This window comes from Lolium perenne, chromosome 2 (genome assembly GCF_019359855.2).
Source record: "Lolium perenne isolate Kyuss_39 chromosome 2, Kyuss_2.0, whole genome shotgun sequence".
NCBI classification, from domain to species: domain Eukaryota; kingdom Viridiplantae; phylum Streptophyta; class Magnoliopsida; order Poales; family Poaceae; genus Lolium; species Lolium perenne.
This window is the reverse complement of record NC_067245.2, coordinates 202,999,141-203,010,908: the sequence shown is the minus strand read 5'-3', so window position 1 is coordinate 203,010,908 and position 11,768 is coordinate 202,999,141. Positions and strand designations below refer to the sequence as shown.

General features: G+C 48.6%; 1 protein-coding gene across 2 annotated transcripts; it reads left to right on the top strand.

The window, feature by feature from the left end:
• The first annotated feature begins 650 nt into the window (after window positions 1–650).
• Window positions 651–5,051, top strand: LOC127321244 (transport inhibitor response 1-like protein Os04g0395600). 2 transcript variants are annotated; one of them, XM_051350281.2, is made up of 6 exons: window positions 651–1,029; window positions 1,134–1,234; window positions 1,359–1,950; window positions 2,697–3,192; window positions 3,289–4,097; window positions 4,635–5,051. In XM_051350281.2, exons 3-5 carry the CDS (start codon window positions 1,499–1,501, stop codon window positions 4,066–4,068), a joined length of 1,728 nt encoding a protein of 575 aa, XP_051206241.1. In that variant the 5' UTR covers window positions 651–1,029; window positions 1,134–1,234; window positions 1,359–1,498; the 3' UTR covers window positions 4,069–4,097; window positions 4,635–5,051. The 2 variants fall into 2 exon arrangements, with proteins under 2 accessions (XP_051206241.1, XP_051206240.1); XM_051350280.2 differs by having other exon boundaries at window positions 1,134–1,950.
• Window positions 5,052–11,768: the final 6,717 nt, after the last annotated feature.

Below are 11,768 nucleotides of genomic sequence, written 5' to 3'. Positions count from 1 at the left end.
TGGGCACGAAATCTGAGAGAGCTGGTAATTCTTTTTTCGGTTCCTCGGTTAGAAGATGCATGACGTGCAACTAATCCCGATGCTGATTCTGCTGCTGATCCTGATCCTGATCTTGATCGATCCGACGATGCTCCTGATGCTCAAGTGTAACACCGCTGGTGTCCGTCCATTGAAAGTGAAGCTTTTCCTTGGTGCCCGATCGCCGCTAGGTTCTGCTGGCAACGTATATGTTTGCCAATTTGGGCTTGTTGCGCTTTTGCCTGGAAAACCATACATGCATATTCGAAATTAGAGCAGGCAACAGAGTCAGGGACGAATCTAATCATTTTTGGGTAACGAAGAAAACTAATGAAACGCTGGTCATCATCTCTGGAGTCTGGACACACTAGGCCTGGCCTGCACGGTCTCCACATCGGGCGCTGGAGATTCTTCAAAACCCAAAGGCCACAAACGCTAGACGTTACTACTCAGGCACTGTGGGTGCAGGTGCACGTAGCAAAATCATCTCTGACACCACCACACATCTTATCCGGAACCGGTGGATGGGGACACCGGCGCGCCCGGACCGACCCGCCCACCTCTCCCGAACCGGACCGAACCGGGCTCGGACAGCCCCCATTATTACCCGGTTCACCTCGCGTGCGAGTCGCCGAGTCCTACTTCCTACTGAAGCCAGAGCTCGCTCGCTCTGCCTCCCCAACCTCCCACACCGCAGCGACCTCCTCCCCGAGCTAGCTCCCGCTCCGCCGTCGCATTCGCCGCGCCCTCCCCGCCGGTTCCCCTCGCCGCTGCCTCCCCACAGCTCGTCCCCCCTCCGCTCGCCGCTTCCCCGGCTCCTCCCGCCGAGTTTCTCCGGCTCTACCCCGCTCCGGCGGCTACACAGCTACGCCCTCCTGGCCCGGGCCGCCGCGCAGCGCGATCATTGCCGGAGGAGAGGTTCCTCCGGGTGCGGATCCTTCAGAGTTCTCGCCGCGTCTATGGGTTAGATCTGGCGGGCTCGGCGCCGCGGATCTGAACTTGCTGCTGCTGGTAGGCTTCATTTTTCTCTCTCTCACGCGCTATCATCTACTATTTCCGTTTCCGTGCAAGTTCCCCGGGCTGGCAAGCGCCTCAACGGTCGCTGATCTATGCAGGTTTCGGGGCCGCTGGAATCGGGCCGGCAGGTCGCCATCCGCCCGCCTCGTTTCGCCCGGTCTCCGTTCTGGGCGGCCTTGGGCTCGCATGCCTAAATACGGTAATGGATGGCTGGCGGACGCAGTAACTGCTGCTGCTAATACTACCTCTAGAAGCCGCAGATCTGGAACCCATTTGTCCAACACTCGCTTTACTTGCTAGTGTCTCCTCGGCAAATCTGGCAGGGGCCGTGATCTGCCCACCCGAGCATTAGCTGCGTCCGATCCACTGGGCTCTCTTGGGAAGCATCTTCGATAACCTGGAGGCCGCAAGGAAGCAGATCCCGCCCGGCAGCAGCAAGGCGGTCCTCCGGGGGGAAGGCGCCATGACCTACTTCCCGGAGGAGGTGGTGGAGCACATATTCAGCTTCCTGCCCGCGCAGCGCGACCGCAACGCCGTCTCGCTCGTCTGCAGGGTGTGGTACGAGGTCGAGCGGCTCAGCCGCCGCGACGTCTTCGTGGGGAACTGCTACGCCGTGCGCCCCGAGCGCGTCGTGCTGCGCTTCCCCAACGCGCGGGCGCTCTCGGTCAAGGGCAAGCCGCACTTCGCCGACTTCAACCTCGTGCCGCCTGACTGGGGCGGCTACGCGGGCCCGTGGATCGAGGCCGCCGCCAGGGGCTGCGTGGGCCTCGAGGAGCTGCGCATGAAGCGGATGGTGGTGTCGGACGAGAGCCTCGAGCTGCTGGCCAAGTCGTTCCCGAGGTTCAGGGCCCTCATCCTTGTCAGCTGCGAGGGGTTCAGCACTGATGGGTTAGCGGCTATTGCAAGCCACTGCAAGTGAGTGCACCTCAAATTTTGTTAGTTCATTAACGCATCTTGTTTTCTGAACCGTGGCTCTGCAGTTTGTACATACATCTACATGCTATGGCTTAATTAAGATATGAAATGCCTTTGGTGCTCTTTTCTAACTCCCTATGAGGCTTCTTGCTTTGGTGCTGGCAGTCATTCTTCCTTTGAGGCCTATATCCAGAATGTGTTCCTATGCTCTGTGTTCATCTAGAGTAGAATGGATGGATTTTGATTTGTTCAACAGTTTTTTATTTGCATTTCTTACTTACGAACTATCACAAATTACAAAAATACTCTTTCATGGTCTGAATGATCCAGTTGCGTCCCATGTCCTGAATTTATTTTCCTCATGTTTTGCTCAACCTTCGTGTTACCTGCTGTCTTATAAACCATTCCACTACCTTTTCCTGTTATTGTTAGATTCATGTACCATGCTTCTTATGTTTTAATTAGCTCGTTACATGTTACAGTTCATCACTTGTTTTCGTCTATAATTCCTTTGCCAGGATGAATTGGTATTGTCGCATGCCCCATACAAACAATCTGCTATGCATTTTCTTGCCTATTTTGCACTTACCTACTTGCTAGGGCAGGCTGCAAATTATGTTAAATGGATAATTAATGTATACTCATTTAACTTTTATTCAAGGCATTAACGTACTTTTGTTAGCTGGTACATCCATGTAATGCTGTCAATGCACTGACATTGTTTTATATATTGTTCTCTGGTCTAGGCTCCTGAGGGAGTTAGATTTGCAGGAAAATGAAGTGGACGATAGAGGGCCAAGGTGGCTCTCCTGCTTCCCTGATTCCTGCACATCCCTTGCCTCCCTGAATTTTGCCTGTATCAAAGGGGAGGTTAATGCTGGTGCATTGGAGCGACTTGTTGCTAGGTCCCCAAATCTTCGAAGTTTGAGGTTGAATCGATCTGTATCAGTAGATACGCTCTCGAAGATATTAATGCGCACCCCTAATTTAGAGGACCTAGGAACTGGGAACTTGACAGAGGATTTCCAGACTGAATCCTATCAAAGGCTGACTGTTGCATTGGAGAAATGCAAAATGTTGAAGAGTTTGTCGGGCTTTTGGGATGCCTCCCCTTTGTGCGTTCCATGCATTTATCCTGTGTGTGCGCAACTAACAGGTTTAAACTTGAGCTATGCTCCTACTCTTGAATCTTCTGATCTCACCAAAATGATCAGTCACTGTGTGAAGCTCCAGCGTCTTTGGGTGAGTTTCCTTGCTGCTGCGCTCAGCTTACTATGTTTTATGCTTTGATTAGAACAATTCAGTGTAGGTTTTGAGCCTTTATCCTCTGTATTGTAGGTACTGGATTGCATTGCAGATAAGGGCTTGCAGGTGGTGGCCTCCACTTGCAAGGATCTACAAGAACTTAGGGTATTCCCATCAGAGTTCTATATTGCTGGGTATTCCCCAGTGACAGAAGAGGGACTTGTTGCAATATCCGTGGGCTGTCCAAAATTGAGCTCATTGCTGTATTTCTGCCATCAGATGACCAATGCTGCACTAATTACGATAGCTAAGAACTGCCCAAATTTCACGCGGTTCAGACTCTGTATTCTTGAGCCCGGGAAGCCTGATGCCATGACAAATCAACCATTAGATGAAGGTTTTGGTGCTATTGTTCGTGAATGTGAAGGGCTGAGGCGGCTATCGATATCGGGTCTTCTCACCGACAAGGTTTTCATGCATATTGGAAGACATGCAAAACAGCTTGAGATGCTTTCAATAGCATTTGCCGGAGATAGTGATGCGGGAATGATGCATGTTATGGAAGGATGCAAGAATCTGAGGAAGCTGGAGATTAGAGATAGCCCGTTTGGTGACGCTGCACTCTTGGGGAATGTTGCCAAGTATGAGACAATGCGATCCCTTTGGATGTCATCGTGCACTGTCACAGAAAAGGGGTGCCAAGTCCTTGCGTCGAAGATGCCAATGCTCAATGTGGAGGTCATAAATGAGGTAGATGAAAGCAGTGAAATGGATGAGAGCCATGGAGGACTCCCCAAAGTGCACAAACTATATGTGTACCGCACAATTGCTGGGGCAAGGGATGATGCACCAGATTTTGTTAAAATCCTATAGTTCAAGCTGGTATCTTCTTGTTGTAAAAGGTAATCCTTCTCAACCTACCCGGTCTTTTCATTTAGGAGTATCCTATTTATTTGAAAAATCTTACTGGTACTCTTGTAGGTTCTACAACTTAATCGTTTCAATTTGCATCGCTTTTGTTTCTCCTTGGCCCATTTGATCTTGTAACCATTTAATAGGTTATTGTAGCTCATTGTGTCAAATGTGATACTATCTTAGTTTGAAATCAACTTTGGGCAATCTGTTTCCTAGTTTTGTGATCTCTTAATGGCAGATGTCATTGTAACTAAAAGATAATATGTGAAGAAGATTCTGCTATGGTTAATTAAAACAAAAAAGAATGATTTCTCAAAAGGTCTGAATTGATAGTAGTAGTTGAAAATGATGTTTGAACCAACTTTGGGTACTCGTTTTGTTCTCCCCCACCAGTAGTGCTAGCATTTGTCATGCTCATGAATACCATTTTCCTTTTCGCATATGGTGATATGGAGCAGCAGAGTAGTGTGGTTGATGATATGATCCGCATCTGACCACATTCCTATACTCGATCACTTTTACAGATGGTCGGCGGAATCGGGCAAGAGCTGGGCCGCTGCGACAGTATCAAGCCCTCGGGCTGTCTCCCTCAGCTCCCCTCCCCTTTGCAGGGCAGGGGCAGGGCCAGGAAAAGCCACGTCGGTGGGCGCCTTATCCTGGAGCATCTCTGTCCATCATTCCCTTTTAGCGTCTGGTCATATGGCCACCGCCTTTATCCTGTGCCATTTTCTTACGAGGACCACCAACCAACCAATCAAACCTTTGTTTCTTTCTCTCTCTCTTTGTACTCCGTAGCAGTACCTATCTCCTCCATTTGCTTTTGACATTGACACAGTAGATTGTGCTGCTGCTGTTGCTCTTGTTGTAATGTTTATTATTTGAACCTGATCGGAAGAAACATTTCGGGGACGATGGCTAATCATGACCGGAATAATTTGTCATTGTTTTTCCTTGTTCTGTGATGATAGTTGTATTGTATGCCGACACTGTCCTGGTTTTTGTGTGGACGAGATACCAGCGAAATCACGCTAAATCTTGCCCTGTTGCATCTGTCAATACGACTCGATTGAATCGTCGAATAGGTTCACGATGTTACCTGGCTGTCCTGTTCGGGCCACGACTCCAGCACACGCTCGATGCTAGCGACATGTGTGGCTTGTATGCCCTGCCGTACGCGTCGGCGGACGCACGTGCGATACCGCGGTTTGGCTGGTGGGCAGGACACGCACCGCACACGACGAGTACTACTACGTAGCAAGTAGCAGCAAACCTTTCCTTTGGTGCGAATGGAACAGGGACAAGATGCGCCGCGGCCGTCCCACTCGGCCGTGTCAGGCGTGCCGTTCGCCTGAGCCGTCGTGATCTGCGTCAGGTGTCGCACGAGCGCGCACTCACTCTGCACTGCACCCTGCGGCTACGTGGTTTCTGAGCCCATGTCAGACTTGTCCACTTCTTGGACAAATACGTGTGAGCGCTCTTGTCGTTTCACAATTCTGTGGTTTACCATGGGCCTGTTTCAGAACAAGGTGGAAGATTAACAAAAATTTAATTCAGCTCCCGGATGTATAAGTTCCCTCTACCAAAAATTATATTTCGAAGTGTCGTAAAATTTTGATAAAAAATTCTATAAATACATCTTCATAATATATGTGTTCGTCAAGTTTCACGAAAAACCAAAATTTTATATGATCTGTATGAAAAAAAAGAAAATTTATCTAGTGAAAACCATTGTTTTTAGCTCTGCATTTTGTCTTTTTACACACATCACATTATAAGTTGATTTTTGTATGAAACAGCTTTATGAGCGCACAACACGTAAAGATGCACGTGCGGATTTTTTTTTTTGAAATTTAAAATGTGCGTAAGAGACATTTTAAAATATAGGGAGCAAATGCTTCCATGTTCCAAAACACCACTCCCATTAATTAATGCTTACGGTGTTAACCTACCATAAAACATCATGCGTCAGCTCTCCCGATCTTTCTCAAAGCCAGATGCAGAATATCGCCAGTGATGTTCTTGAATTCACTAGAATCACAGTGATCACTCTTCGAGCATCTCCAGTCGCGTCCCCCAAATGACGTTTGGGGGACGGCGAATAAGAAATGGAGAAAAATGCGTTCCAGTCGCATCCCCCAAAGCTAATTAGAGCCTCATTTTATGTCCGGCGTCCCCGGTAGAGACTCTATGGACGCCGGACACAAAAATAGCGTCCGGACGCATGCATGCAGTCCCTACTCTCCACATGTCATTCTCTTTTCCCACACTTTCTCTCACCTACTTTTCCCACATGGGGTGGTCACTTCTATTAAAATGCATGCATCCGGACGCTGTTTGAGGAACGCGACTGGAAAGGGTCGCTTTTTTGTACAGATTTTTAGTCTCTTTTTGTCCGGCGCGGTCCTAAACGTCCCCAAATTATTTGCGCCGGACGTTTTTTGAGGGACGCGACTGGAGATGCTCTTCAGCTGTACAACCACCGGAAGAGGTAGAGAATGAAGTGGAACCAGATATGCAAGATTAGACAACAAGGAGACGTCATATGGTGTTTGGACATCACGTCAATTATGATAGATGATGAGGAGAAGCTGAGGCAACACCTTATGGTAACATAGCATCACACTGTTTTTTTTGTTTCACTTCTTTGTAGCCTACATATTAATCTACACTAACACACTTCCTTCTCGATCTTAGGCCTACCCGAAGCTTGGTGACTTGCTCAACAAGCCTATGGTGAACTATGCTCAAACGAAGATGATTTTCACGCGCAAGTATGTTTATCCTGATGAAGTCTTCAATCCAAGCTTGTTGATCAAGGTTGTAGACTACCTTGCGGTAAGGTGGCGTCTATGCTAAGATTGCACTAACCGGTCGGAGAGCTAGCGTCGGACCTACCTACATGGACACTATGCTTAGTGCTACTGCTTTGCTGCTCATCTGCTATCAATGGTGGTCATGATCTGGTGATGACATCATGTATATTTTGGGAGGTGGTGTGATATTCCTCCATTAGTTAGGACTTATTAAAACTAGTCCCTAGTTTGTAATATTGTGAGAGGTGGTATATATCAACCCCTCTGATGTTGAATTTGGGATGCATCACAAACTATTGGTGCCTAACTTGTGGTGCATCACTTAGGATAAGTTCGGGTGGTGCTACCTGTTACCACTCCTTTTGACGAACTGGTTACCTAAATTCCTAGTTGTAATTTGATATTCAGTGATGAGTGTTGGTAACTTCACCACTTCAATAGTCCAATGTAATAGGTAACCATATGCAGCTAGCTTCACGTGTGCAATCAAACACCTAAATTTTGTATCAACCGAGCTAAGAGCATCTCCAGTCGCGTCCCCCAAAAAACGTCCGATATAAATGATTTGGGGGACGTTTAGGACCGCGCCGGACAAAAAGAGACTAAAAATCTGTACAAAAAAGAGACCCTCCATTTCTTGTCCGCCGTCCCCCAAACGTCATTTGGGGGACGCGACTGGAGATGCTCTAAAAATGGTTGTGTGCAGCTTTATTTGGAACATGACTCAAGACTCGATTTGGACGGGCCATGCCTGCGAGGGCCATGTTTCAAAAAGGCCTAAAATAGCTGCACGCTAACAAACATGCCCAACTAGTATTACACTCGCAGTCTCGACTCCACACATCCATATCGGGTTGCAAAGCGATGACAGGGTTCTGAACTTCTGATACATTCATACATATGTGTCGAGCTACATATCACATCGTGCACCTGTAAGTATGTGGAACACTTGAGAGGAGGCATACATAGCTAGGAGTAACCGAACAGAAGAAAGGGTTGCGGCTCTGGTCCATGTATAAGCAGGTAGAGAGTGTGGCATGTGGCACAGTGGCAGTCAGTAGCAACACCGTCCCAACAAGCAGCAGCAGCACAGCCCAGTCAAACTGCAAGTGGCCATCACAAGGCACCGGTTAGCAGCAGTAGCACAGCAACAGGGCCTAGTATAAGCCCATAGCAATCTGCCATGTTCTTTCACAGTTTGTTTCTGTTCACGACAATGTCCTTCCTTCATAGTCTCGGTGATTTCTCGAATTAACGTCCAAGAAATACACCTAGTTCGTTAATGCAAAATTATTAACTGAGAAAGGAGCACGGGAAGCATCATACCATCCTCTCAAGAAGGTGAAGCAGTCAGGGTCGTCGTGGTAGCGGTACAGGTAAGGTCCATGATCAGGTGGAGCTGCTGGCTGCCCTGACCAGCTGCTGTAGGGAGCGCTTGCTTCACCAAGGTTGGTCTGGTAGCCCTGTGAGATCGGTGGCGCCGGCGGGTAGACCATTGCCTGTGGGTATGGGTACACGTTGTGCACTGAAACAATTTTTCACAGGAGATAGCAAGGGATGGTATCAATTTCAGGTTTCGTCAGTAACTTAACAAACTTCAGAGAATTTTCTTTTTGAATTTTGAGTATAACTCCAGCTAAGCATTCAGAGGCAACCACCGTAAAAGAGAAAAAATGTTGATGGTTACAATGATCTACCTGGTTACAACTCCGTATATAAATAAAAGAAGACGAGGGCGTATGCAAGAACACAAGAAACATCGAGTAGTATGCATGGGAAGGACGGATCTTGCCTTGTGATGGGTATGCATCCCTCGATCCTTCCATGCTGCAGTCTATGCTCTGCTCCTGCCTCTCGCGTGTGTGTTTGTTTGGGTTTCCAGGATTCAGAAACAACAATACAAGGAAAACCAGAGCCTGTTCTCGGTCGCTCTGCGGCAGCTTCTTTCGGACGATGACTTCAGGTAGCGGCACCGTTCCAATTTTGTTTTCTTATATCATGGGGGTCTTATGCGGTTGTGCCTATCCGTTTCTTGCGGAAAACTCGGTATGTCGACTCGTACGTGTAGCTCCAACCTGTACCCATGAAATGAATATACTGATAGAGTTCGCAAAAGTAAAATGAAAATGAAAGAGAGAGAGCATAGCTACATCGTGTTATTTTTTTTTTCTTTTGAACAAGGGATCGACCTCGAAGGGCCGAGAGCTATCCATCCATAACACTGGTAGCAATACATTTTACATAAAGGGCCCTGGAAAAAGTGGAAACTAAAGACAACCCATACAATTTGCACAAAGAACCTTGAGAAAAACAACAAAAAAGCAATCAGGTCCAGCTCCATGACTACCACCGATGAGCTCGACGCTGCTAACCTTTGCGCCGCCGGGGACGTGACCACTTGGTGCGGAGAGGCGGGAGCCAACAACATCTTCGCTTGAGGGCCTCTGATGCGGCTTGATAGGCTGGAGGTTGATGTCCTTTGGGCACTGGCGCACACCGTAGCTAGCGCGAAATGTGGTGTTGGTGTTATGGAACTTAGGGTACCATGTGCACTTATTGGTGGGCCCCCACGGAACCCCACTGGAAGAAGACAAGGAGCACCTCTCCGAGAGACAGGAGGTCTCCACAAGAGGTGAGACACCTCGCCAAGAGACACCTCGCTAGGGATCCAGGACTTGGTCGTTTCAAGGCTACCAGAAGGCCTTGCGGTGCTTCCCTCCGTGAGAGGTATCTTAGAAGATGTTGTCAAGATGCCATCACAAGACGGGCGCGTAGGAGCAACGCTACTGGAGGATGACGCTAGCCATGACACACGCGGAAGAGGAGTGAAGGTCCAAGTTTGCCTGCATAAAGCTAGCTGGTTGTTACCCCTTTCCAAGTACAGCAAGGGGTGTCGACATCGTGCACAACCACTCCTTGTGAGCCGAGCCAATTTATGTGGCCATGGAACAAGTCCATGGTTAGGTTAGGGACAGTTGTCCTTCTCCTTGGGCCATTTTGTTGTTTCCCCTCCGCCAAGTTTTTTTGGGGAGGAGGGCCAAGGCCACGATAAAAGGAGAGGCAGCTGCCCAGTAGAGGGCTCCTTTCCAGGCTCTCTCCCCCCCGATCTGAACTGCATTAGATGCTCTTTAGATATCATCGTCTTCTACTTAGAGTAGATCCCATCTAGATCTGGGGAAGAGAAGCACCACCAGCTTGTACACCATACTCCTCTTGGAGCAAGATCAATACCACTCCAGGGAAGGACGTAGGGGTTTTACCTCACCACGAGGGCCCCGAACCTGGGTAAAACATTGTGTGTCTCTCTCTCTATCGTGTTGTTCTCGCGTCGCTCCTGCCCTGCCATGTCGATGTTGAGCTTGGATCGTTGCTTCTAGTCCCTGTGGTATGATAACCTCAAGGGTCTCGACGAGGTACCCGTGTTCCTCTCGGATACCGAAACCCCGATAGCGTTGGGAGCCGCCATTCGGCTCTCAAGAACGACGGAGAGAGTGCCGCCGTGATGACTCTCCCTAGAGAAGCATAGCTCCTCCCCTGCCGCAGATCAAACACCCAACAACCATAGTCCTGGAAACCTGCCTTTCTCGTCACCATGACGAGCAAGAAGAAGGGGACCAGAATCATGGAAACGAGCTTTATTGGGAGGGATGTTGATGCAGTGCCTCCACCCGCCTCCGGCTCCTTTCGTTGGAGCTCCACAAGCTACCGCACCACCTTCAACCACCACCAGGAGCATCTCGAGCTCACCAGCAACAAAATCTCCCAAGGGCATTTCACCATACTCCACATGGGTAAAAACTAACCTAGACCTAGATCCAACCTAACCCTAGACCTAGAAAGAGAACTATGGATATACATAGAAGGAGGAGGCCGACCTCCTCTCCCCCACCTACTCCGGCCAACAAAGCCACCGGAGTTGGGGTGGGGGAGAATAGTCGGGACGACAGAGGAGACTCTCCATGGGAGGGAGGAGAGGGAGGGGACGAGGGGGGAATGATAGCCTCTACTCAACTATTTTGTACCTTGTGTTATGTATGGAAAGTGGCTCGCACCTATGCGTGTCAAGGTCGCCTATTTCCCTGCTATGACTTGGATGAAACTTAAACTTGACACTCGAGAGCCAAACGAGCAGCTCGCACCTCGACTCGGCTCAACTCAAACTTAACGTATAACGAGCCAGCCAATTTTAGTTTTAGTTTTAGTTGGTTAACAATTTCAAGATAAATCAGGTTCATCGAGTAACTCGCTTAACTCGGTAAACCATGATCACTATCTCCATATGTTTGCCTTAGTTTTATCCTAGGCCTGGACATACCAGTGTGGACACCGGTTATACTGTTCTTTCCTAGGAGTGGCACTGCAAGTTCCCATTACTAGGTACGGTAGTACTAGTACATTTGCCGGTAATACCGCCCCTTTTCAGGAGGTGCACTACCACTTCAAGTACATGTGAAAGAGCAAGCTCTATCTCTATGTTTTGTGTGTTTGCTAACAACACATGACCCACCTTTTCAAAAGATCCACCATCTGGTTTATTTATTGGATGTTTGATCTCTAGCAATGGTGGATGAGAACATGTTGAGAAAAAGAAACGAAGGAGGTTTGCAGTTTTTTACAGGGCGGATAATCCGGCCCTCCAATGGCTAGATCATCCGCCCCCTCACCCAGGTGGCTAGGACCAGATTCCCCAAAGTTTTCGTGAAGAAATTGGGTCGGATAATCCGGGGTGCCAGGAGACCATATTTCCGCCGCATATGTCCGTCCCCCAACAGAACGTTGACAACCTCCCAGTAAGGGGGACAGATGTAAATTTCATTCAGGGAGCGAATGGTTTTTACACCCCCC

What these genes read in the sequence shown, in the direction of transcription:
- LOC127321244 (XM_051350281.2), top strand. Translation starts at nt 1,499, where the DNA reads ATGACCTACTTCCCGGAGGAGGTGGTGGAGCACATATTCAGCTTCCTG. An exon ending in GCTATTGCAAGCCACTGCAA is followed by an intron (nt 1,951 to 2,696) that starts GTGAGTGCACCT and finishes TCTCTGGTCTAG; the next exon opens with GCTCCTGAGGGAGTTAGATT. An exon ending in TGAAGCTCCAGCGTCTTTGG is followed by an intron (nt 3,193 to 3,288) that starts GTGAGTTTCCTT and finishes TCTGTATTGTAG; the next exon opens with GTACTGGATTGCATTGCAGA.